Here is a 26682-nt window from a genome sequence, read left to right as displayed (position 1 = left end):
GGGAAGCCACAGAAAAGCCCCTTCTCATTTAAAATACTGCTCTGGCCAGGGGTTAGACACAGCCAAGCCATGTGTATTTCTTCTTTGCAACTCTCTGCAGATTTGAGGCCACTGCACAGCGTTATTCTGCAGACAAAACTACTTCTTTTGTCTCCTGTTTCATCTACACAACAACCCTGTGCAGTAGGCTTCAAGTCTTTCAATTCAACAACATCCTGTGTGGGAGGCCTTAAATGTTTCTTCTCTACGACAACCTTGTCCAAAGTAGCCCTTTCTGCCTTGGGAGCTGATCTTTATTCTCTGCAGATGAGCTGTAATTTCAGGAGATCTCCAGGCCTCACCTGGAGGTTGGCTACCCCTGGGTTGGAAATATTCCTGGAGCTTTGGAGGTGGGACTTCAAAATCGTACAATGCCTCAGAGTCCAGCCTTCAAAGGAGCCATTATTGCCTGCAGTTGGTAGGAAGTGGTGCAGGAGTGTCCCTCCTGGCCTATGCGTTATGGCCAACCCTTACCAGCAACTGTTTGTATTCTGGAGCGCAGACAGGCAGACCAGCATCAGTCCTGTGAGTCTGGAAAGTGCAGAAAGATCTAAATAAATATTTACAGCCTAAAACTGTAAATAGTGAACAAGTAAATGGCTGGAGAGACATGAGAACTGAAGTGTCTAGAAATGCAGAAAATGTGTTGCTCACCGAACTGATGAAGAATCTCATGTAGACATAAGTAACTGAAATACGTTATTATACTTGTAATAAACTTGTTAATAGTCAAATAAAGTGTTGAATTGGGCCCCATTTATTTATAAAGAAAGAAATGTGTAGATATTAAACTTTGTTTTTGTGGCTGGGCGGCCACACTGCCTAATAAGGAAGTACAGCATGTACTAATTATAAGGATTATAGGTAGAAATGTTTTCACATGGAAATCTATATATCATATATCTTGTATATCTTCTAGACTGCAGGCTGAAAATGCAGTTTTTCTTATGACTTAAGTACTGCAAATCCCCCTTTCCTAAATCAATGGGGTTGCAATCTTTCTCACACTCATTATAGCAGATTTTTAGTTTTAATTAGAGCTACTCTTCTGAGAATAAAGCTTTTTACCATTAGGCTTTTTGAAACCTGTGAGATAAAAAGAAAGAGTTCTTTCAGAACATTATTTACATGATTTTAATTAATGATTATAATCTCCATGGTCACTCTTTTGCAAAAGAGCATTTAATCGCTTAACTACTGTTCATGATTTGCATTTTGCTCAAAATCTTGGGCCCTACAGTATTATCTTTGTTTTTTCAAATCTTTTTTTACATTATTTTATTTTGTTCCCTCTTCAAATCACTTTTCCTATAATAACTTCTGTTTTTCATGCAGACTGAGATGATAGGTAGAGAAATAAAGTTTGCTTCCTTTTGCCAAGACAAAACATAGCTCCTGGCAAGGTTACATTTGAAAACTGTTTTTCATGCAGGGATAGCATACAAGCAGCAGTGCTGTTGCCAAGATCCTTTGACTAATGAAGGGCCAAAATGATAGTGTATTCTTCTTCCTTGCTTGCGGCATGAGCATGTAGCATTTCTTTTGAGAAAAGGTATTCTGGTGTTTCAAACAAAGCAGGAAGTTTAACCTTCTCAGAAGAAGGTCAGTGTTTTTACTGATAACATGCAGGAAAAGGCAACTTTATAAACAATGTAAAGGATACATTTTCTTCTTGCCAGTATCTGTTACATACAATGAATTCTGAGTCTTTTCAAAGTGAAGATGAGCAGGAAAACTTGTATGTTTATCAACAACTTCTTTAGTTCTGAGCTCCACACTCTATAAAAGTTCTGTATTAATGAGTTCAAGGTCTGTCCACTGGACACTAGCAATTCAAATTTTGTTTTCATATATCTTTAAAGAATTGTTTGCAGTTAACATGCAGGTCCAGGGAACATTTGCAATTAATTGTTTTCAGGCATACATTCTGAATTATTATATACTATATATGTAATGTATTACAATATGTGCATGTTTAACTATGGATTTGATTAGAGATGTGCATTAATACTAAACCATAATAATATCCAAAAATACGTTACTGATATTTTCTAGATATTTTTTCAGTCAGCTATAAATTGGGATATTTATTCAGCTATCCAAAATGGCCAAATCAGGACTGCTGGATAACTGAAGTTAAAATCACCAATCACCTTCCATATCCATTTGAGTGCCCCTCCAAGTCCAAATAATTTTTTAAAAATGATCAGGATTTTTTTGTAATGCAAAATCATTACAACACACACAATAAGATTTTTAAAAATGGGCTATTATATCATGCCACCCTTCCTCCACAACAGACTGTCTCAGCTTTCACTACAATCAACAAAACCAAACATGGGGGCGGGGTGTTTGGTGTTGTTGTTTGATTGATATTTCATTATTTTGGAATCATGTTGTAACATGATTTGACTTTTTCTTTTTAAGGTTGCGGGGGTAGATGATGTAAGGGTTGCGAGGATAAAATGGAGGAGAGAAAACAGTGTAAGCCACTTTAAGTCCCCAGTGTAGAGAAGAAAGCGGTATAAATTAAGTAAAAATAGTTGTTGTTGTTAGGTGCAAAGTCGGGTCCGACCCATCACGACCCCATGGACAATGATCCTCCAGGCCTTCCTGTCCTCTACCATTCCCCAGAGTCCATTTAAGTTCACACTGACTGCTTCAGTGGCTCCATCCAGCCACCTCATTTTCTGTCGTCCCCTTCTTCTCAATCGCTCCCAGCATTAGGCTCTTCTTCAGGGAGTCCATCCTTCTCATAAGCTGGCCAAAGTATTTGAGTTTCATCTTCAAAGTAAAAATAGTATAGTATATCAAAAGCTATACCAAACATTTTAAAATAGATAGATAATAGATAGATAATAGCCATCACAATGACCTTTCACATCCTGCATCTTAAAACTAATCTGGAAAACTGTTGATCTATGTATCTGTTCTTGATCATTGCTCTTCAATACCCAAAACTGTATACCTCTCACAAGATAAGGAAAGAAATATGTCCAATGATTACTAAAAAGTGCTTTAAATAAAAGAGGAAGGAAGGCACATGTTTAACTGCCGTGCTGATGTTGTCTTATGGGTTTCAAGTATCCCTTTCATCTTCTTTGGATAAACCAGCTGTGATGCAGTGCCAATTGAATGTTTATTATAATAGGTTTGCTACTTGTTTTCAGATACTACTACTTTACAAGTTAGTAGTCAAAACTATGACATTTATAGGACTTATTGTCAGAGTTGTTCTTAGCCCTAAAGTGAACAAGTATATTTCTACTTTTAAGAGTGTTTATTGCTGCCCACTCTAGATTTTTCATTAAACTTAGCATTGACTCTTTTCTACAACTTATCTTGTTACCAGGCTTTAGTTGTCTCATCTACAGAGTAGAGGACTTAGGAACTTCTTGGACTAACTTCTCTTACCCAGCAGGTCTGCAGCTCTTTTTTATTCAACAATATTCAATATATTATGAAAATACAAATAGCAATATTAGAAAGTAAATATACTGGATGGCCTTGAGCCAGTCACAATTCTCTCAGAGATCTCTCTCAGAGACCTAACTCACAGGGAGTCTGTTGTGGGGAGGGGAAGGGTAGGCAGTTATAAGCTGCTTTGAGATTCCTTCAGGTAGTAAAAAGCAAGGTACAAAAATGAGCCCTTCTAATTATTTGCATTCTTTATCTGTCATCCTTACTGATCGATATTTAAATACTGTGGCATAAAATGGAAATACATTTCCCGTCACGATTTCAAGGATATACAAAACAAATTGAATATGCGGTTTGTTTACATAATATGAGAAAATGCTATGCAGTGCAGAAAATCCATTCCTAAATGTCTACATCCTTATTTTGCTTGGTTAATTGACTTTATGCTCTAGGGTGCATTAATACTGAAGTGAACAATATATATGTACCACATTGCATTCCTTTAGCCAAGTCAATTAATCTCTTTCTACTTTTCAAAATAGTTTCTGTTTAGTAGCTGTTGTGCAAATTGGGTTCACTGAAATAAACAAGAAGGCACTTGATAATTCAGAAACCTCAGTACAGTAATATGTAAAACCTCTATACTTGTGTAGACAAAACAATTCTTTGAAATCATGTGGTTGCCATTGGCCATTTAGTTGCAGGAAGCCTATAATTATATATTTAGATTGTGCAGGCATATTTTTGCAATGAAGCTTCCACCCCCCCCCACCACCACCTTCCAGAGATCTCCAGGCCCCTCTAGGAAGTTGGCTACCTCTGGGTTTGAAATATTCCTTGAAGTTTGAGTGGGGCCTGAAAAGGGTATAATGCCTCTGCAGCCACCCAGGCAGCCACATAGCACCCCCTGCCTATTTCAGGTCAAGCAAACATTGCAGAGAGGAAATAAGGTTGCCAGATAGGTGGAGGTTCATGTTCTGGAATTCCACACTTCCTAGTTTTGCTTGAACCTGACTTGGGTCAGGACTGTTGTGCACAGAGAGACCTCCTCTTAAGGTTGCCAGCTTCCAAGTGAGGAACAAAACTCAACCGTGAGCTAGTGCCCATTGTGACCTGCGCCTCCATCGAAGATCACACATAGGTTCCTGGCCAACCGTGGAGTTACCAGTTGCATGCTGTCCAACCTGGGAAGGTATGCTTCCCTATTTTGCCCCAGCCACAGGTCCTCCGTCTTCAAAGGGTTCAGTTTCAGACAGCCTGCTTTGAGCCATCCCACCACAGCCTCTAGGCACTGGGTCAGTGATCTCAGACAGGCATTTGACTAATCATCCATCAGGAGGTTGACCTGGGTATCATTAGCATATTGGTGATATCCAAGCCTGAAACTCCAGAATAGCTGGGCGACAAGGTGCATAAAGATATTAAATAATGTTGGGGAGAGTATCACATCTTGCAGAACTCTTCAATGGAACTTGTATTGGTGCAGTTGATTTTACCCTCCATCCTTGATCACGAAGGAGATCACGTACTGAAGTGCAGTCCCCTTTTCCCGCATGGTGGAATACAAGAAGCTTGTATTCTACCATGTCAAATGCTGTCTTATGACTCCTTTGCAGGTGTGTTGGAAGAGTCAAACTCCTGAGAGGAGAATCTGGTCACACCTCCTCATAGGAGATGGTGGGAAAAGTGGAAGAGAGGGCAGAGAAATCTATTCTCTTCTCTTTCACTTTACATCACACAATTCCCAGTGCTTTAATTCATATCTAGCCACTGGTAGTGAGGGAATCAGTGAGTTACATTATATATATACTAGACGTAAAGCCCATTTATAAAAAATGGGCACACCATGGCCATGGACCTGGCTGGTGCCTCTGGGGGCCTCCCCCCGTTCTCCTGGGCCGTATTTACGTGGGGCAAGCTCATTGGTTGTGGCCGCTGTTCCCTCCGTGCATCGGCAGCACCGCAGCCAGGGTGCTGCTACGCGGGCCCCGGGGCCATGGTGGGCACGAGCAGGCCGGAGCGGAAGTCCACAGGTGGTGCTGGCGGTGGGCCGGCTCGGTTGCTTTGATGGCAGTGGGCTCTCCTTGCAGGGAGCGGTGTAGCCCTGGCTCGGGGCGGTGGCACAAAAGCGTGCGCAACCACACAGGCTGCTCTTGCAGCAGCAGGGACGCGGCCCTGGTGGTCTGGGCATGGCGCTGGCGGTGCTGCAGCTCGGCTGCTTGGCCAGCCGCGGCCTCCGCTTGTGGGGAGCGCTGTGTCCAGGGCTAGGGGGTGGGGGTGGCAACGCGACAGCAGGTGGAACCACGCAGGCGCCGAACTCTGTGCATGCGTAGTAGGGTTCGGCATCACGGCATCGGCCACGTGGATCTTGTGGCCTGGGCACCCACCCACTCTCCTCCCACTTATCCCTTAGCCTTTTATTTAATACCGCGGAGCGGTTTACAGATTTCCCTTGACCTGCACTGCCAATTGTTCACTGAGCTAATAGACTTCAAAAGATAGTGTAAGTTTAGAAGTGGACCCCCTTCCAAAAGTTTAAAAAATGCTGAGTTAGAGGTGCTGTACTGTCTGTAGTGTAGACACTAGTTCTGCCTGTTCCTTGTAGTTGGGGCTGATTTGCTCTTTGCTGCCCAGGAGGAGAGATTTGATTTATCACTGGTTTCATCCTTGGTGGCATTCAAATACCTCCTTCCTGTTTTGTACAGTAGTGTATTTTTCCAGTGAGTAGTTGCAGAGAAGGTAGGAAGACTTTCAGTGAATATTATATATATATTTTTATGCAGTTCTTGTATTTGTGTCCTTTTCTGTATGTTTTCGTATTGGTCTCCTTTACGTATTATTTTTGGAGCTGCTTGTTTGAAATGTTGGACTCTTTGTTTCCCTTTAAAATTTAAATGGCTACTGGCTAAAGCATCGGAGTGCACTGAAGTACGCTTCAGATAGCTGTACTTCAATTCTGTCTTTTTATAGGATTTTCTGCGTTGTACAGTATATGGTTGATTTGTCTCTGAAGCAGCCCTGTTTCGGAGATTATTCAACAGGAGCGGTCCAAGGTGCACATGCCTACTTCAGATGGGATCACAGCACTCACTGTCAGAAGCACTGCAACTTCAGCAGCCTTATTTAGTAGGGCAGCAGTCCAGGAAATTTGCAGCGCAGCTACATGGTCAACGCCATCAACCTTCATTAGGTATTACAGAGTCGATGCCTTTAGTACTACAGAAGTGGCCTTTGGCCAGTTAGTCTTGCAACATGTGATTAGTTCTGATGAAGATGGACCACCCTAATTGGGACACAGCTATGGTAGGTCCCAACAAGATGTCCTCAACCCCAGGAACGAACATTGAATACATACTGAGAAGGGTCCTTCTCCCCTGGGGTATATAGGATCCTCAAGTGATTTAAGTGGATTTAAGATCTGATAGATTAAAGAGCAGACCTTATTATTCTCTTTTCTACATATATATACACATATACATATACATATATATATACACACATATATATACACATATACGTACATACGTATGTATACATACATATATATATGTGTGTGTGCGTGTGTGTGTGTTATTTTTCTTCACATTTTCCTTGGTTAAGGTTATGGTTATTAAGGTCATTAACCCTACTTTTGAGCCTAGTACAGTTAATGCTATAGCAGTAGCCTAAATGAGGAAGTCAGGTGAGCTCCACCTATTGTCCAGAAGAACTTTGGAAGTTCCTGTCTCCCTTGATCTAGTGGTGGAAACTCACTCAACAAGATATCCTCTTATACCCCAGGGAAGAAGTACCCTTCTCGTTATGTATTAAATTGTCATTTTCTGCTGACAGTACATAGCAGCCTTTCTCAAGTTTTTTTCTGTTGAGAAACCCCTGAAACCTTCTTCTGGCTTCAAGAAATCCCAGAAGTGGCACAATTGTGCTGAATGTGCTTGGGAAGCATAGCTGTGTACATGCCCCTCCCCATCCAACCCCCCTAACTGGTCATTTTGGGAGGAAAGGTGCAGGTCAACCTGTCAATATATGATCAATATCACGCTATACATGTTTAACAAATTTTGAAAATATTTTAAAATTAAATAACTCCCACCCATTCAGGAGACTCTTCCAGGGTTTCATAAAACCCTTGTTAAGAAAGCCTGGCATATAGGATACCATCAATATAGACCAGTGCTGTTGCCTGTTCTTCAAGATGGTTTATTACCCTCTTTCTGACTTGTATTCAGGAAAACAAGCTTGGTAATGTGCAGATAAATAAATTGTTTTAGATATCAAACTTTCCAGTGTTATAACTCGTTCACTGATTTACTTGGGGAAAATAATACAGGTTTTAGTTCATTTCAATTATAGTATTAAGTATTATGTTAGTGTTTTAGTCCTGGTAGTGTGTTTATCTATGGAGTGCAATTTGTTTTCTGATGTATCTCAAAAGAATCTTACTATTGCATGTTAACAGAGATATGAGTTGAGTTCTGTGTTGAAGATTTAGTCCATGTTTCTGAGATTCTGGTTCAAATATAAGGAAATATAAACAACTTCTTATGTAGCTTGGTTTAAAATACCAACATTTATTTTATAAAGAATTCATAGATTTTTCTGTGGCCGTATACTACTTAAAGATTCAGAAAAACAAAATGCAAAATTTAAAAATAGAATTGTTCTAAAAATTATAGATATTACTGCTGCATTGTAATGTTATATCAGATATATGTGTGCTCAGCTGAAAAGTATTGTTAAAAATTATATCTGTGCTCTTTCCATAGTATAATAGGTCCTGCTATTAACAAATCACTATAGTAGAAAAGAATGTATTTTAAATTCTGAAATTTGTTATTGCTTTCCTACAAATTCTCCCTAATCAAGGGGGGAGGCTTTCTCAGAAGTAATTGACTGCATGTTGTTGACTGTTACTCCCCATGGATTAATTAAATAATTACTATTGTTTCTGGGTGCTGGTAACATTTTGTCTTTTCTTTCATTGTACCTCAGAGTACGCCAATTACAGGTCCTTCTGTCTTTGCTTTGGGAACATTTTTTCCCTGATATATCAATTAGTTAAATTTATTACTTCATGTTAGCTGATCTAGAACTATGTAGTAATTACTCAGACATTTATATAAGCATAGATATCCAAACAAATACTATGGCATGGCCTGTGATTTTTTTTTTAAATGTTGAACTGTAGATTGCCATGTCATATTGCATATGAAATCCTGTATAGTTTAGCAGAGTATAGTTTAGCACTGTATAGTTTAGGAGGCGGGATATAAATTAAATAATAATGATGATGATAATGATAATGATAACAACAACAACAATAATAATAACAATAATAATAATAGTTTATTTAAATGAAAGAAAATTAAGCATATACTTTCATCTCCTGTGAAATCATTGGCCATTAAATTACTTAACTTCAATTGGCTGATACTATAAAACAACCCTGACCCTCATAATGGTGTTTGAGTTTCAATACAAGGCAAATCACCAACAAATTCCACTCCTAAAAAAATTACAAACTAGTTCTGCTTTGGGCACAGCAGTCCTGAGCTGCAAGTGGTCTATGGTGACCAGCTGTGGTGTAGCTATGGTGCCACAAGTTGTGTCCCTAAGGTGGATTGTTACATGGCAACTGAATAGAAAAAAGGTGCTCCAATATTTTGTCTGGCGATTCTGCCAGTATTCTGTTCTGGTATTATTTCATGGCAAGGGCAGCATGATAGGGCAGGCAGGACTAATGAGAGTCATGAGGAGGCAAAGTCAATTGTCTGTCACTGGTACAGCCTGGCTATGGGTTTGATGCTCTTTCGCTGCCATTTATACCTCATATCAAAGAACAGGTCCCGTCACAAGCCCTGGCCACCTGTCACTGGGGAGGGAGCATCACTTGTCAGCCCTGCTGGCAAGCCACTGTGGTACTCCACACACAGAATACCCAGGGTACCAGAGGCTTATGACAGATAAGAACGTGGATGGCAGGGTGCCCCCTGCTCACTGGTGTCCACAGTGATGTGATGGCTGCCCCTGCTGATGAGGGTGTCCCTGTGCCAATCTGTGTGCCATCCCTGCTGGAGGCACATCAGGGAGAGGTAGGGGTGCTGAGGGGTTGTGAAGAGACTGATAGGTCCCCTAGGAGCTTATTGATGCATTCCTGACCCTCACTGGTATCCCTTGCAGTGGCGAGAAGCCTCTCCAAGTGCTCAGCCACCACTGTTACAGATGCGATACGATAGCTGCTTTTAAGTACTTGGAGGGCTGTCACATAAAAGATGGAGCAGAGTTGTTTTCTGTTGCCCCAGAGGGTAGGATCAGAACCCATAGGACGAAATTGATTCAAAAGAATGTTCACCTAATGTATGGAAGAAGTTCCTGACAGAGTGGTTCCTCAGTGGAACAAGCTTCTTCAGGAAAACTTCCTTGGAAGTTTTTAAGCACAGGCTAACCACCGAACAGAAATTCTGATACTGTGAATATAGGCAGATGATAAGTGACTGGGCAGAAGAGATTGTGTCCATGCTTGGCTCTTGTTATCCTTGTTGCAAGCCCAAGGAAATTCTGATCACCACTTGTGCTATAATATTTTTAATGATAATACTTTATTAAAGATTTCAGTATTTTCAGTGTTATATCCAAACAGACTCAGACTCAGAAAACCTTTATTGGCATATAAATATCCAAATATGTTGGCAGTCCTAATTAATGTGATTCTGGGAGAATGCCTATCCAAATTATACACTTTGCTAATTCTAAAATGTGTTTTCTGCCTTCCACTTTCTCCAGGGGTCCTCAGCAGGGCAGTTCGCAAACCTTGTGACTCTACTAGGGGGAGGTGCTCTCCTGACTGTCCCAGTCTTTGGCCCTGCTGCTCAAAACATAGGATGCAGATCAATAGTGCTTGTCAGTGCAGCAATTCCTCCCCCAAACAAACTAACCTAACTGCGGCCATGGAGGTATCCTCACTGTGGGGCAGTGTTGGAGACAGAGAAGTTGGTTTATTCGATCACAGGGACAATCCAGGATTGATGCCCCCCCACCTCACTCTCAGTCAGAACGTTTGAGCAGCCAATTGTTCCCAGAGTGCCTTTGCCCTCTGAGCAATCCTGAGCCTCCCACCATTAATTGTTTCCTGGGAAACAAGGTGCCTTGTCGGCCATTGGAGCCCAGTAAGATGGAGGCTTTGCAACACAAGATAGTGGAGTGTTTTTTTCTCAGTAGGAAGAGCTATTTTGGCAGTAAAGCATAATGGCAGTGAGGGCAGACCTAGTTGAACAAACTGCCATCAATAGCATGGCCACTAGCCTCGTTCTTCCTCCCTCGCCTGGACAGGCTTCTCCTGGACTTTTCTTGGAATCAGATTCCCAGACAAAGACTCCTGATTTCTCAGGGGCTAATGCTCAGGCCAGCCTTCCGGCATGGATTAAGAAATACAGAAGGAAATCAAGGAGACTGTAGCAATGGCTGTTCCTAAGGCCAAGGAGTCCATTAAAAGGCACCACACCCAGCCTGCCTCTTCTCTAGGGAATTGCAGGGATGCAGATGAGGAAGCTGTCTCCTCACCTGACTCTACAAGGGCAGAGTCTGATATCATTGTAGGCAGATTCTGTCATTATGGGGATGATATGAACTTTGACTCTGAGTATTCAGAATCCTCTTGTCCTAAGGAGAACATTCAGAAGAGTAGGAGCCCCAGTTCACAACTACGGAGACTGGGCTTTTAGTTTAAGAGAGGTTTCACAAGCTTTTGCTCAAGTTTCTTAGGATCTTGGAGATACAAGCAATAGTGAAGGAGACTCAGTTTCATGATCCTAATAAACCAGCAGGGTCTGTTAGAGCCTTTTCTAAAGGTGTGGCATTTCAAGAGAGTCTGTTTTTTGGAGAAGGAATGGACAAATATCTAATCAAAATCAGGATAAGAAAAAGGTTATACCATTAAATAAAAAGAATGCCAAGCTGAGAAAGCTTTTCCAATCCTTTCAGGATTCAAGATGGTCATCTGGTTTTAACTCCTCCAAAGTGTCATTCATGCTAGAAAGGCAGGTGGCAAATCCTTAAGTTGAGAAATAATGCCTACCCATCAAATAACAACACCAACCAGGGTTCCAAAAATTCCAAAAAACCTGTCTCAGCATTACAATATGAAGAACCTCCTGTCAGGAACCAGGCTGAGCCTAGCCTGCAGAGTCCGTGATAAAGACATATCCGAGATCCAACAGGCAGTTGTAAATCCAGAGAGCTTTATTAAACAGAGTCCACAGAATGCTAAAGCAAGCCAAGATCTTCCTAAGCAAAGATCTTGATAATAACAACGAACAATAGGAAACCCAGGGCAGATATAGAGCCCATCACATAAGGGAGGGGGTACATAGGCATTTTGGCGGGAGAGCGAAAGGGCAGCAAAGGTGAGCTGATTCCCAAGAGACCAGATGGTCCGGAATCTTATCTGAGTCTCCGCAAGTACACTTATAGGGAAAGGGATACATCAGCAACGGAAACTCCCACTGGGAAAGGGAAGGGAGGCTAGGAGCCTGCAGGCAGATTTATGGGTTTATGGCCTTGGCTTGGCCAGGCTGGTGAGAAGCAAAGAGGCTCACAAGAAAACGAAACTTAGCTGGCATGAATCGGGGTTCATGACACCTCCTAGAGAACAACACAGAGGACCGATTGCTCCAGTTTACCAGTCAGTGGTCTCACAATTTCTCACATCAATGGGTAGTAGAGACTGTCACCAGGGGTTACTGTTTCAAGTTTTTAGTTATTCTGTCAGACCACTTTATTCAAGTTTCAAAGCACCAGTGTCTTCAGAAGCATCACCTCTTGCTTTATGCAGCCTAATACCTTCTGAACATAGGTGCAATAAAGACAGCAGACCAGAGGTGTATACTTGTTTCTGGTCCCAAAGAAGAATGGCAATGTGAGGGCCATCTTGGACTTGAAGTGGCTGAACAAAAAGATTGTCAGTAAGAAATTCAAAATGGAAACTCTTCAGTCTATATTCTATATTCTCAGGACTTTCTGGCATTGATAGATCTCTCTGAGGCCTATCTGCATGTGCCCATTTTTGCCCCACACAAGACGTTTTCTGAGATTTGCCTATGACAACCACAACTTCCAATACAAAGCTCTCCCATTTGGGCTAAAATTGGTTCCCAGAGTCTTTACGAAGATCTTGGTCTCCTTGGTGACCCATCTGCAGGTTCTGGGAATATCACTCTTTCCCTAATTGGACTATATATTAATAAAATCCCCATCTTTTCAGCAAGGGATGAAAGATGTTTAGTCCCTAGTGAGGTGTCTTTAGGAACATGGCTTCATGGTGAATCTCGAGAAGAGATGTATGGTTCCTTCCCAGAGAATTCTCTGTCTAGGAGAAGTGATAGATACTGTGTAAGACAAAGTTTTTCTGTCTCTAGAAAGTCAGCAGAAGATCAGGTCAGTAATTTTGTGCAGTCATAAGCTCAGGTAGACCTGATGTTCCTGGACAGTATTTTGGGGCATGTTGGTGTTGTGCCAGGAGGTAGTCAGATGGGTGTGCCTTCATGCATGGCCTCTGATGATGTTCCTGAGTCCCTATCATAGCACCATATCCAGAAGGATGCCAAAGATGCTTTTTCTTCTGGTGTCCCTGAAGTGAGATATTCTGTAGTGGGTGGAGCCCACCCAGTGTGCAAAAGGGATGCCGCTTTGAAATCCAAAGAGAGTGATTCTACAACAGATGCCAATCTCCTGGGTAGGGGGGGACCATTCACAGGAAGTGGTGGTCCAAGGTACCTGGTCCCAGGAGGAGGCCTCTCACAGCATCTGAGGACAATTTTCAGCAGTCACTCTCGAGGCAGGTCTTCTACCTCAAGGACTTATTGCTTTTTTTAGTCCCAAGAGTCAAGACTGCCCTGCTGAGGACTACTGGAGAACAGAAAATTTGTTTCACTTACATCAATCTTCCTTCTTGATGGTCCATAGGTGGAGCAGTCCATAATCCCCACCCTGGCTTCACGAATGTGGGATATGGGCCTCTGAGCCTGAGGGCATTCTCAGTAAGGATGGATCAAAACTTTACTCCACTGCTGCACTTAGTTCCTAGTTAGGTTTGGTTCTGATGTTTTTTGGGGGGGTTGCCATTTTTGAGAACGGACACCAGAGATTTGCCTTGGTGTGTGATATTTAGTTGTTTTTGTTGGGGGAGGGTGGTAATTTTATCCATGTGTCTGCTTTTGGACCTGACTGGCGTGTCAGGAGAGCACCTTCCCCTAGCAGAGTCACAAGATTTGTGACCCTGCCCATAAGGAGGAGGAGCTGAATCCCAAGAGTCAAGACTACCCTGCCTTTGAACCACCATGAAGAAAGATTCATGGTAACTGAAACAAATCTTACATTTCACCCTCTGTCTCTTAGATCAGTGGTCCCCAACCTTTTTATCACCGGGGACCACTCAACGGCTTTTACTGAGGCCTGGTGGGGGGTAGTTTACTCCTCTACTCTCAACCACTGCCCTAGCACTCTCTGATTGCTATGGTAATGTTTAAACATCCCTTCAAAATAAGATACAGACACGCCACAACAATGAAGTGTGTTGTAAAGGGCTGGGGGGGGGATGAAGTAAAGGGCCGGGGGGGGGGAGAAAGCGTCCTTCGGGGCCCACCTCCAATTAGTCGAAGGACCACATGTGGTCCGCGGCCCACAGGTTGGGAATCGCTATCTTAGATTACAAAAATTAATGATATGTTTAGTGGCAGGATAGGGTTCATTAGTTTGCAACTCTTTGTGGTGTATTGAGTATACCTGCAATTTTTCTTAAGAAAATGAAGATATTCATACTTTAAAATTGCATCACTATTTCAAATAGTACAATTTTATATGCTGTGTTATATACGATGCATTTTATGTTGCTAAATCAATCAATGAAGTTTAGGTTTTATAAAAAAAAAATGTATATTTCAATTTTCCCCAAAATTTCTGCCCCCCCCCCAAGAAAATCAGATTTTTCTTTTTTAGGGCTTCAAAATTTCAAGAAATTTTACAACTTAGAATGATATGGTCCTCTCTGAAATATACTGTTTTCTCAGATCTCAATACAGATGGCTTTTCTGCCATTAGAAAGCAAGAAGTTCTGAACTTGTAAAATTTTCTTCTCATTTTAGACAAGAGGCTTCATGACACATCATTTGGTGCTTCATATAATAGGCAGACAAGGGTTGTTGAACCTACCTTGTCTGTTTGTTGAACCTACCTTGTCAGGGCCAGAGGGCTGAAAGTTTAAGGCAAGTGACCATTCTTGAATTTCTCTGTTTTGTTAACTCATTGAGAATTTGTACAGACATTTTAGTGTGCTGGAAAATGCGGAAAAAACTTTCCGAGAACTTTAGCTTGGACTTTCCTATGCAGTTCTATAAGAGGAACTTCCCCAAAACAGTATGCTCTTCTGTCTCCAGAAAAGAACATTTTTTTTCCAGGAATCATCATTACCCAGTAAATTTATAGCTGCTAGATTCAAGTCCACCTCTATCTACTTTATCATACTGACTCTTGAACTTAATAATATATGTTTAATCTTGAATTTCATAAGTTACTTCCCCAGAGTTACCCAGTAAATTTATGGCTGCTAGATTCAAGTCCACCATTATCTACTATATCATACTGACTCTCAACTTTAATAATATATGTTTAATCTTGAATTTCAATTCTGGATATTCATTTATTGCACTATTTTAGTGCCAAATAACCAGTTATGCCAAATATAGATTCAAATGGGTAGCCTTGTTGGTCTGAAGTAGCACAATAAAACCAGAGTCCAGTAGCACCTTTAAGACCAACAAAGATTTATTCAAGGCGTGAGCTTTTGAGTGCAAGCACTCTTCCTCAGACTAAGAACTCCCACTGTCATGTAGGGAGTTCTTAGTTTGAGGAAGAGTGCTTGCACTTGAAAGCTGGAATAAATCTTTGTTGGTCTTAAATATGCTACTGGTCTCTGATTTTATAATGCCAAATATTGTTTTGGTTATGGAATGATTGCACTAACTGTTATGTGGCATATGTGGCATACCTTTAATATCCACATTTAGGTTATGAATTAATTTTATTGAAATGAACATGAGACAGGTTTGCCATTTGAAAAAAGTCTTACCTTTCATCTAAGTATTCCATGTTTAGGAAAAACATCATTATTTCCTGCTTGTTGATTCTGATATAGGAGTATACCAGAGTATACCCCCCCCCAAAAAAAAGCATGTTTTAGTTTGGTCCACTGGGCTTGAAAAAAAAATGATATTTCCAAAAAATGCCAGATCATAGTATCCTTAAGGTATAAAAAGATCTTTTTTTTTTGAGAAATCCTGAATTTTTTCATGTCCAATGGACCAAACTGAAGCATGCTGATTTTTAAAAAGCTAGGCCAGCCCTGACTTGGCTTCTCCTGCAGCATGGTTTAAACATGCTACAGTAGAAGTTGACCCCAGAATCTGCATGCAATGGGGTGGTCTCTCTCCACTGCACACAGACTTGGCTAGGTTTCTCCTGTGGCATGGTTGAAGCTGGCCCCAGGCTTTTAGCTCCTGCTGCCCCAGCATCGGTGGCAAAGAGCTCTCAGATTCCCCTGCAATACTTGCAGCTCTGTTTAAACTGAGGATCAACTGGGGCAGCAGGAGCTAGCAGCAGGTTGAGCTCTCAGGCCCATTCCGCACCAGGATCAATGTGGCAAAATGGTTTCGGAAAGAGAAAGCGGAATTTTAAATAGTGGAATTCGGCGTAACACATACCTGCCTTTGTAGTGGAATCCAGTTGCATTTCAATTGTTTCCCACAGGTTTCCAGTCTCGGCAAAAATCGCTAGAAAGGAAGCGATCTTTGCCGTGCTTTGTCCCGCCCCTGGCCATCAATCAAACGAGCAGCCAATGGGTGGTTGTTACCATGCTCTGGAAAAGCTCCTTTGTCTTTAAGAACAGGTTTAAAAAAAAAAGAAAAACACATGTTGCAACGAATATGCCTTGATTCCTTGCTTCCTCCTAACGTACAGACCCAGCTAGCTGGCAGCTGGCCTGTGAGCTGCCGTTTCATCATTGCCATGCTCTCCCGAGTGAAAAAAAAATCCCCCCCCCGTGCACGGGTGTGATTTTCGGCCGAAAATAAAGGGAACTTGCAAACAGGGCTGTGTTGTGCTTGGTGACTTAAAGCAGCTCTGTGGAGGGACTGCAGTTGGAGAAGCCTCGCTGGGTGAATGAAGGTTCGCCGGTTCGTTGCTCTCCTCTTGCTCCGAGAAAAAAAATGGCGATTGCTTCGCCAGAAGATCAGAGGAGAGAGCCAGGGGGAGGGACTTTGCTGAAACCACAACAATGGTAACACAGAGAACTTTTTCGCTAGTGTTGCAGATTGGTTGCAAGAGTGTAATGCTTTCTAGAGGGTGAATCCACTTTTTGGGATTTCCCTGGAAGCGCTACAATGAAGCGCTTCTAGCGGGACTGTTTCAGGAGTGTGGCAGATTGTGTATGACATTGTGCATAACTGCATTTTAGTAGTGATTACAATTTGCCACACTCCTGCTACATTAAACCTGTGCAGGATGGGCCTCAGTTTCCACTGTCCCACCTATTCTTCAGTATAGGTGAATATCCCCAAATACAAGTAGGGAAAAATGGCTTTTATTCAGACTCAGCTATATCGTTAGTTCATCAGATTCTCTGTTTTGTAATCAGCTTCAATAATACTTGGAAAATGCCTGTAAGGTATTTTCCAGGTTTGTTTTTATTGCTCACTTTTTGCCGAACATCTCTACTCTGTAGTAGCTGTTGCCGAAGTGGGATACCCTGATCTCCATTTTAAGGAAGTAACTGGGAGTAAAAGCTGAATCTTATTCTTTATGGTATCACTGAGGATTATAGAATGTTTCTTGAAGACAATGAAATTGTGTTGCATTATTCTGGAAGCCTGATAGAAAATAGGACTTTGAACCCACAGAGGAATATCTGTCTATTGTTTATTGTCTGCTTTTTCACTGAGGTGCATGGCAGATTACCCAGTGTAAATCAGTGCAATAAATAGGATGACACATCTAATAAGCAATGTGGCAGAACTAGGATGATAGCATTACAAGATGAGTTGAATGCCACCCATGGGTTCTGTTAATGGTGGATTTTGTCTTCAGCTATACCAAGATTCTCACTATCTTGGTAAATTTTTGTCTGGGCTGTACCTCTCCCACATCTATCCATATAGAAAATTAAATGTCTGGAAGGAGGACTGTAGCCTAGTCTTCTGCAGAACTTGCCTATTTTCTTCATGGAGGGCATTATTTTTGTTTGGAAGCACTCTCATTTGCCTGTAATCAGAAGTGGTACAGACTAGGCACAAGTTTTCAGTTTCAGCGTAATTAGGCCATTATCAGTGAAAGAAGTAGGCAGTGAACTACATGTAGACCAAGTTTCATTTACTATGTAACAGTACTAGAAGAGAAATATTATAAAATTTGCTGAAGGAATAATGTTTGCCTTCCTTACCACAATACCTTACGGCAGATATTTGCTGCCTTTTGTTGCTAGCAGAGTCTGAGCAAGGAATTAAAACATAGCCAAGGGGATATGATCTAGTGTTCCTTGAGGGAAAACTCTCAAATGATTGGATGCACGTCACATTTCTCCCAAATGTATCAAGTGTCAGGTTATGAAAAGTTCTATATTCCAAATTCAGTATGTCTGTGCTAGAAGCTGTCTCAGCAATTTGAGTCTGAATTTTGCAGTAGGTTTTAGCTTTCTATTATAGAGGCATATGTGTAGGCTTTTACGTGTGCTCTTACGATACAGTTCAAAAGTCCTGACATATTTAAAGTGTATGAAATAAAATAAATACTTAATTGTGTTTATAATTTCATATACTGGTCTGTTGAGGTTTAGATATCGATGCATATATTTTTTATGCTTTGAGTTTTATTTTGCCCTTTCTCAAAACCAGGGATTGTAACTTTTGTGCACAAATGCTGCTGCTGGGGCAGTGTGGGTAGTGTTTAGTGCTGCAAACTCAGAAGTTGAGCTGTACAATAAAATATTATAAAAACAGTAATTATTTATTGTGCACAATTTAAAAACAGAATAAAAAATACATAAAAACTTTACAGAACTAATTGCACAGAAGACCAAATGCATTTCGACCCTACTGGGTCTTCTTCAGTGGTCAGAATTATAACAATACACCCTATATAAATTTTTTTATGTAAAGCTAACGCACATGAGATACACTCTCAGCACAGAATTATATGATAGTGAAGAGTGGTGAACCTAGGCATATGCCATAGGAGGTGGTCTCCAAAAAGTTTTTTAAAAATTACATATTGGTTGGAACCATAATCTACAGAACCCACTCAGCTACACTTTATAAAGTTCAGACTTTGTATATAGAGTATATTGTTATAATTCTGACCACTGAAGAAGACCCAGTAGGGTCGAAACGCGTTTGGTCTTATGTGCAGTTAGTTTTGTAAAGTTTTAATGTAGTTTTTATTCTGTTTTTAAATTGTGCACCACAATAAATAATTACTGTTTTTATAATATTTTATTGTACAGCTCAACTTCTGAGTTCCCACTTGTAAAGGTTGTATTGTGTTCCTTTTTTGGTTTTGGTTTTACAGTGTTTACTGCTGGGCCAGTCCCCAGTGAATCCTCCTCCTTCAGGGATATGACAGTGTGGGAGCTTTCCGGGACTATTTTGGCCACCAAATTCAATGCCCCCAACTCAGCTTTGCTTTACAGAAATCAAGGCTTTGGAAGGCTTGGCAATATTGTTGTGGCTACTTAATAACCCCAACCGCCACTGAGATCCTAGTGGATGTTCTTTTCCTAAGACTACAGGGTTGTTGTTTTTTCCTGTTATTTGGAGGATTTTTAATCCTGGCTTTTTTCTTAAGATTTCAGATTTTTGTACAGTCTTGTGGAGAAATCTCTCTATATCATGTGCCCTTAACAACATTTGCAGGTCTGTCAATTATATCCTCTCTCTATAGCACAGCTCAAAAATAAAAATATTGATGGAACTCGATAAATGTTTACTTTAGCTGGATTGTGCCCCATATGAAGTATATTTACACAAATTGTCTGCATTCATGTTTCCATAGATATTCTATATGCTGAACACTTATCAAATTGGAAATATCTGCCATATTTAAGCTATTCTTCCTTAATACCGTGTTCATCTTACATATTCTGAATATAAACGTCTTTGAAAGTGTAGTTTATTTGTCCTGTGCATTTTAATTTTTTCCTTCTTAAATCTTCTTTCCCAGTAATTTTTTGTTTTATTGCTTAAATTTTAAATGATGGCATAAATATATTTTTCGGCTGAGAAAAAAATATGCTTAACTGTGCCACTGATCTTGTCTGTACATTCTGATATGTATTCCAAATTTCACTAGGTAATTTCTATAATGATATCATTTCTTTTCATATGTCTAAGGTGACTGAAACTTAGTTTTTTTTAAAGGAAAATGTCCTAACCGATGTCTGGCAGCTCCTATTAGCTGAAGTGCATCACAAACAGTAACAAGGTCTCCAAGGACCACTTTTCTTGCAAGCAGTATAGTCATATTTCCTCATTAGTTCGTTTCAGTTGTCACTAATGCCATGTTTTAGACTTCATACAAAGTAGACCAAAACATAAAACTGTATATACATGTAGAACAGACAATTATTTTCCATAATTCACAGCCCTTTTAAATCTAGTTGATTGCTTGAAGTTTATACAGTTTAATTAATTAACCCTTAACCTGATTCGAGACAGACATTGTCTAGGAATGAATAATTCATCAATTACAATGTATGATAGTTCAGTGGTCCCCAACCCCTGGTCCGGGAACCGGTACCAGTCCGTAGATCAGTTGGTAAGGGTCCATGGCTCCTCTTCGTTTTCCTCCCCGGCTGCTGCCTCAGGGGCTGCCCTGCCACACTGCCGCCAGCTCACCTTTGGTGTTCTCCAGCGGCCGCCTTGGCTGGGGCTTCCCCTCGACATAGCACTGCTGACAGCGCCCCTCAACGGGTGATGGGAAGTCATGTGTGCCGCAGGAAAGCAAGTGGAGCAGGGGCTCAGGCGGCGGCAGCGACCTCCCTCGGCAAAAGACTCCCCCCCCCCCCGGGGGCCTCATTAAAATTGTTAAGCGTTGACTGGTCCCCAGTGATAAACAGGTTGGGGACCACTGTGATAGTTCACTCATGTTTAATTTTTGTAAATAAGTATTTTTACATATATCTAAGTCATTTAGGTCCCAACATAAAAACTAGTACGCTGCAAACATAGTGTTAATATATGTAAAAATATGTTTTAAGTGTATACAGATTAAAATGATGGTCTTTAAAGAGTACAAAAACTTTAAATTAACGTCAAAGAAGTAATATTTGGATAATCTTTCTAGAATGCACTCTCCTGCTCAGTGTATTTGACTGTTTGCCTACAGATACACTTTCACATTTGATATGCATCTATACAGTGTTGCATTGTTAATTACAGTGTAAAATATAAAATCATAGAGTTTGAAAAGACCTTACAGGCTATCTACTCCTCCCCTGCTCAATGCAGGATCAGCCTACAGCATCCTGGATAAGTATCTGTCCAGTCGATGCTTGAAGACTATGGTGAAGGGGAGCTCAGAAGGGGAGCTCAACACTTCCTTAGGCAGTTGATTCCATGGCTGAACTATTATGACAGTGATTTTTTTTCCTGTTATCAATCTACTCATAGTTATAGCCAGTTTGGTGTAGTAGTTAGGAGTGCAGATTTCTAATCTAGCATGCCAGATTCGATTCTGCACTCCCCCACATGCAACCAGCTGGGTGACCTTGGGCTCGCCACAGCACTGATAAAACTGTTATGACCGGGTAGTGATATCAGCACTCTCTCAGCCTCACCTACCTCACAGGGTGTCTGTTGTGGGGAGAGGAATGGGAAGGCGACTATAAACCACTTTGAGCCTCCTTCGGGTAGGGAAAAGCAGCATATAAGAACCAACTCTTCTTCTTCTTCTACATATTATATAGGACTAGCCTTTAGGCCTGCTGTAGCCCAAATACGCTAGCGGGTGGGCAGCTGGGTGCGGGAGGGAGGCCGGTGGAGGGGTGGAGAGTGATGAGCTTAGAAGGGGCGGGGCAGCCCCCCTTCCCCGCCAAAGCCTCCCCCACCTGCCCCCTCCCTCGCGAGTCCCCAGCTTTGGCACTGCCCTCGGAGGAGGCCTGCCATGGTGGGAATGCTCCAAGGGTTGCGCTGAAGCCTCCCCCAACACCCCCTCTCCCACAAGTCCCCAGCTTCGATGTTGCCCTCGGAGCAGGCCTGTTGCCGCAAGCATGCTCCGAGGACTGTGCCGAAGCATGACCTGGCCGCTCCCTCCCCCATGAGTCCCCAGCTTCAGCGCTGCCCTCTGAGCAGGCCCACCAGGGCGGAGCTGCTCGAAGCACTGTGGCAAAGCCTTCCCCACGTCACCTGTTTGTGCGGCGGGGTGGGACCCGTCCTGGGCCAATCCCGGGAGTTTTGATCCTGGACTCAGCCCACCCCAACCCCCCCCTTACTGTTTTATTAAGACGAGCAGATAGTATATGTGTACATCAAGTGCTGGCAAGTTGTAGCTGACATATGGTGATTCCACAAAGGGCGTTCAAGACAGGTGAGATGTAGAGGTGATTTGCCATTGCCTTCCTCTGCAGAATCTTCCATGGTGGTCTGCCTTCCAAGTACTAACCCTGCTTAGTTTTCAAGATCTGATAAGATTGGGCTGTACTATGCCAGTTTCTCTTCTGGGATAGCATATTGACACAAAAATATACTATGCCTGGATGATAATTGCCATTTTTAGGCAATGAAAAGTAATATTCAGAACTTAAAGGTTGCTTGGAGCTAGATTCATTTTTTATATATTGAATTTTAGTTAAGATTTCAGTGTCTAAAGATTTTGTACTGTGGATGTCATTTCACTTGTTATTGAGAGCATTACGTCCAATTTCTCAACATGTTCCAGTTCAAGTGTAGAGAAAAGTTTTGCTCAGCCTAACATACATTATGTGGTTGCACTGCATTATGCAGCTTTCAAGTAATGAGACATTTATAGAAAACGTAGGGTATCTAATTGGTTATTAATGATATAACTTTGCCAACTTAAATTGCAAGCCAAAAACCTTGAAAATAAAATCTTAATAGACTTCATTTGGCAGAAGTAAAGGTTGATATTTCTAAACTGTATAGAAAATAGTAATTTGTGTAGATGATTCAACATTTATGGCTACATTTATTGCATTTTTATAAACTTGAAAATAATAAAATTCAGACACAATTTGCAATTTCATTAGAAACAAAGAAGAGTTTAAATCCCCATTCTGATTAATGCATGTCTTCATAGTTAAATATTTGTGCTCAAGTATCGAATGCACAATATTTTTTGACATCTGTGAAAATCACTTTGGGCAAATAGGAGTGAATCATAGTTTCAAATTGCAATTATTTTTAGTTCTATTATAAAATTTTAATCTCTATTATTTGAAAATGTGTTGAAGCTTAAAATCATTGTCATTATCATCGAATTCAGTCACATTTACTGTTTTAATATTCAGAATTGAGTTGCAACTTGTTTGCAAAATATGTTGGAAGTAACAATGTAATCTTTAAACAGCCCGTGGCGCCACGGACTATATAATTCGTTAAGCCCCCTAGAGGTGGGCTTTGTCCGTGATGAGGAAGGGTCCGGGTTGGACCCTTCCTCACGACAGACAATCGGAGGGACCAATCGGCAGGCGCAAAGCGCCTGCCTATTGGTCCCTCCGATTCCCAGCCTGAGCAGTTCCCGGACTGACGCACCGAGAGGCGCGAAGCGCCTCTCGCCGCGTCAGACCGCCACCTGAGGGAACCCCCAGCAGTCGCGCGAAGCGCGGCTGCTGGGGGTTCCCTCCCTGCCGGTCTGACGCCTTCTCCCCTTTCAAAACCCCTTTTTATAAAGGGGCTTTGAAACTAGTTACTCATAATTCATTTATGTTTTTTTCTCTATGTTCAACACACATTTCTTACTTAAGTAATCAAATCCCTTGAAATTGAAAAATAAGTATTACTATACAGTTCATTCAAACAGCAATTAAACTATATTTCATGTATTCCAGGTGTGTAGAGGTCATTGCTAAAGAAGGACAGAATCTGAAAGAGCTGTATTTGGTATCCTGTAAAATCACAGACTATGGTATGTAATATATTTTTTTTAATTGCCATGAGATGGAATTATTTAACATTAAATACTTTAGATTTCTGGAAATGTAGAAAGGATGTTCATTAATATTGCCAACATTTGTTGGTTCAGAGTTCAGAGTTGGTTCATTCGGAAGGAGTTATAGTATTATTTAATTGCTGACAATTTTCTTGTGTTATGTTTTTATTCTATTTTATATTTTGTAAGCTGTCTCAGGCTAGTTCTCTGAAGAGATGCCATAGAAATTTTCTGAATAAATAATAAAATTATAATAATATGCAAAACATTCAAGCTATTGGGCCAGTAAAGTATGATGTTTATTTGTAAATTCCTGGTCATTTGGAGAAGGCCAGATGCAAGCCAGCTGTTTTAGTAGGGACATTTAAGATTCCAGCAGCCAGGCTCAGTCTAAGTAGTCAGGTAGATATTCTGCATGCACCAAGCAATTCCAAGAACTAGAAGCCAGCAGGGCTGCTAAGAGTTATCTAGGGCCCCTAGATCAGTTTTTCTCAACCTCGGGGTCCTGACCCCATTTTCAGGTCACTTGACCCCTTCCGCATAGTTGCCCTGTTGCTGGCTGCCGTGGTGGCATTGGGTGGAGGAGGCGGCCAGCGGAAGCAGACTTCCCAGCCCCCCATTATCTCCTTTCCTCCCAAATGGATACCCTCCCTTCCCTTCGCTCCCCTCCCATCCACGCTCGCCCAGAGCTCACTGCTGCTGCCACTGGTGCAATTGGCACACCTCCCTGAGTGACTGGCTGCCCTGAGAAATGCACAGTAGCAACCATTCACCAGGACGAGGAAGGCGTGCCCATCGCCCGCTGCGCCTGCCACCACCCGTGCCCTCGAGGAGCCCCAGCTGACCCGGGGGTACAAGTGAGAGGTCCCAAGCATCACAGAGCCAACCTTCTCTGCTGCAGCCTGCAGGTGGGGAGGCAGCGCAGTGCCTGCACTGGGCTGTTCTCCCCACCTGCTCCTCTTGGTTGTGCTCTCTCTCCCTGTCTCGCAGAGGCGGAGGCAGCGGAAGGTGAAGAGGCCAGGCATAGCAGCCGGTGATGGAGAGGCGCTTCCCTGTGGTCACCTCCTCCCTGAATTGCGACCCCAACTTCGGTGGTAGAGGCGGTAGAGCCATGGCACTCATCGCTGCCATGCCACCTTGATTGTTGTGTGCCTGCGCGCATGTGCCTGTGCACCCACACACACTGCACACCACGCATCCACCACCAAAGTTGGGGTCACAGCCCCAAGAAAGTTGAGAACCACTGCCCTTGACAAAGATTCTACTTCTCCCTACCCTCATATACCCCTGATCCAAACTGTGTGTCTGATTTTATCCTTATCCATTGTTCCTCTTAATATTTCTGAAACAGTCCTGGGGGTAGAGAGTGTCCTGGCTGTCTGAGATGGAATAGGGTCCTCCCTCTCGAGCTCCCACCCTTCTTCCCTGGACACTAGCCACTTTGCTCTCAGATGCCTGAGAGAGACACACAGAGACACAGAGAGCCCTGTCAAACTGCAAGCAACCCCAGATTGCCTGCTATGGTTCCTACTAGGGTTGTGCGATTCGGCCGCCGAAGCGGCCGTTCCGTCTGGGCGCAGCCAGCGCCGCGCTGCGGGGGGGGGAGGACGGTGCCGGCAGCGGCGTGACAGCGGGCGCAACCACGCAGGCGCGGAACTCCGCGCCTGCGTGGTTGCGCCCGCTGTCACGCCGCTGCCGGCACCGCCCTCCCCCCCGCGGCGCGGCGCTGGCTGCGCCCGGACGGAACGGCCGCTTCGGCGGCCGAATTGCACAACCCTAGTTCCTACTGTGAGGGAGAGAAACAGACAAATTGCAAATGAGCCCCAAACTGCAAACGACCTTAGATTCCCTGTTACAAAGGAGCCCTGATTACCTCCTATGGCTCCTGCTGCAAGAGAGAGATCTGCACCTTCCGCTGTCACCTGGGTCCTAGCGCCAATTGTATTCCTGGTTGCAATGGCCTTTCTTGCTAGTAATTTTATATTTGTATATACATACATATGTGTACCAGTGTAGAACTCATTTGATGAAGAGGGCTGTAGTTTACAAAAACTTTATATCACAATAAATCTTTAGCAAGTAAATCTGTAATACCGCTGAGTCCAATGGTACGTTTAAGACCAACAAAGTTTTATTCAAGCTATGAGCTTTCATGTGCATGCACACCTCTTCAGATACAATGTCATGGAATGGAAGTAAGCAGTTCATACAGCATAATGAAAATGGTTAACAGATTCCAGAGATAAATAAGAAAAAACAACATCTTGGATTTGTTTGTATTCACTTAAGATTGAATTACATGGGAAACCTTTTGTATACAATAGTTACCATTCTAAACTATTTTGCACTATGCTAGTCTTAGTTACATTACTATCTCCTTGTTTAAATAAATTATACAAATTAAGAGATAAATAAAATTAAAAGGACACTTAGCCTTTCTGAGGAATCGTTAAGAATGTTGGTTAGCTTATATAATGAGATAAGAAACTAATATCTTTCTTAGGTTACAGTACAATCTACTAGCCCAAATCAGTTATTCCAAATAAGAGATAAATTAAGAATGTAGCATATGTAGTGAGTTAAGAAACCAATGTCCTTGTTGAATCCTGGGGATTCCATTGTTCTGAGTGTTGTAATAATTTGCATTTTAGTAATTTCCCTTTCCATTCTGTTCTTGAAGTTCCTTTATAATAAAACTGCTACTTTGAGGTCATCTATTGAATGTTTTGGAAGGCTGAAGTGCTCTCCCACAGGTTTATTAGTCTTGTGGTTTCTGATGACCGATTTGTGTCCATTTTTCTTTTGGCATAGAGTTTGCCCTTTTCTTTTGGCAGAGTAGATAACGTAAGGATGTTGTTTGAATTTGATGACATATACAGTGTTAGAGCATTTGAATAAGCCTTTGGTGTAGTTAATATTGGGTCCAGTGGTTGTGTTGTCTAGATGTATGTGATAGCGAAGGACATCTGGGTTTGTTGCAAGCTCTGGAACCATTGTCCATGTTCAAATTAGATGTTGTTT

At 41.9% G+C, this 26682-nt stretch overlaps 1 protein-coding gene across 6 annotated transcripts in view; it reads left to right on the top strand.

The window, feature by feature from the left end:
• The window catches only part of FBXL17 (F-box and leucine rich repeat protein 17), a 192093-nt gene that overhangs the window by 105380 nt on the left and 60031 nt on the right, over nt 1-26682 (top strand). For 5 of the 6 annotated variants that reach the window (XM_077347746.1, XM_077347740.1, XM_077347742.1 and 2 more), the window contains one exon: nt 23561-23637. In XM_077347746.1, coding sequence (XP_077203861.1) covers nt 23561-23637 — 77 coding nt within the window. Of the gene's footprint in view, nt 1-14594; nt 14715-23560; nt 23638-26682 lie in introns of all 6 variants that reach the window. The other variant, XR_013233131.1, reaches the window with a different exon arrangement.

This window comes from Paroedura picta, chromosome 7 (assembly GCF_049243985.1).
Source record: "Paroedura picta isolate Pp20150507F chromosome 7, Ppicta_v3.0, whole genome shotgun sequence".
NCBI lineage: Eukaryota > Metazoa > Chordata > Lepidosauria > Squamata > Gekkonidae > Paroedura > Paroedura picta.
This window is presented reverse-complemented; position numbering and strand designations above follow the sequence as displayed.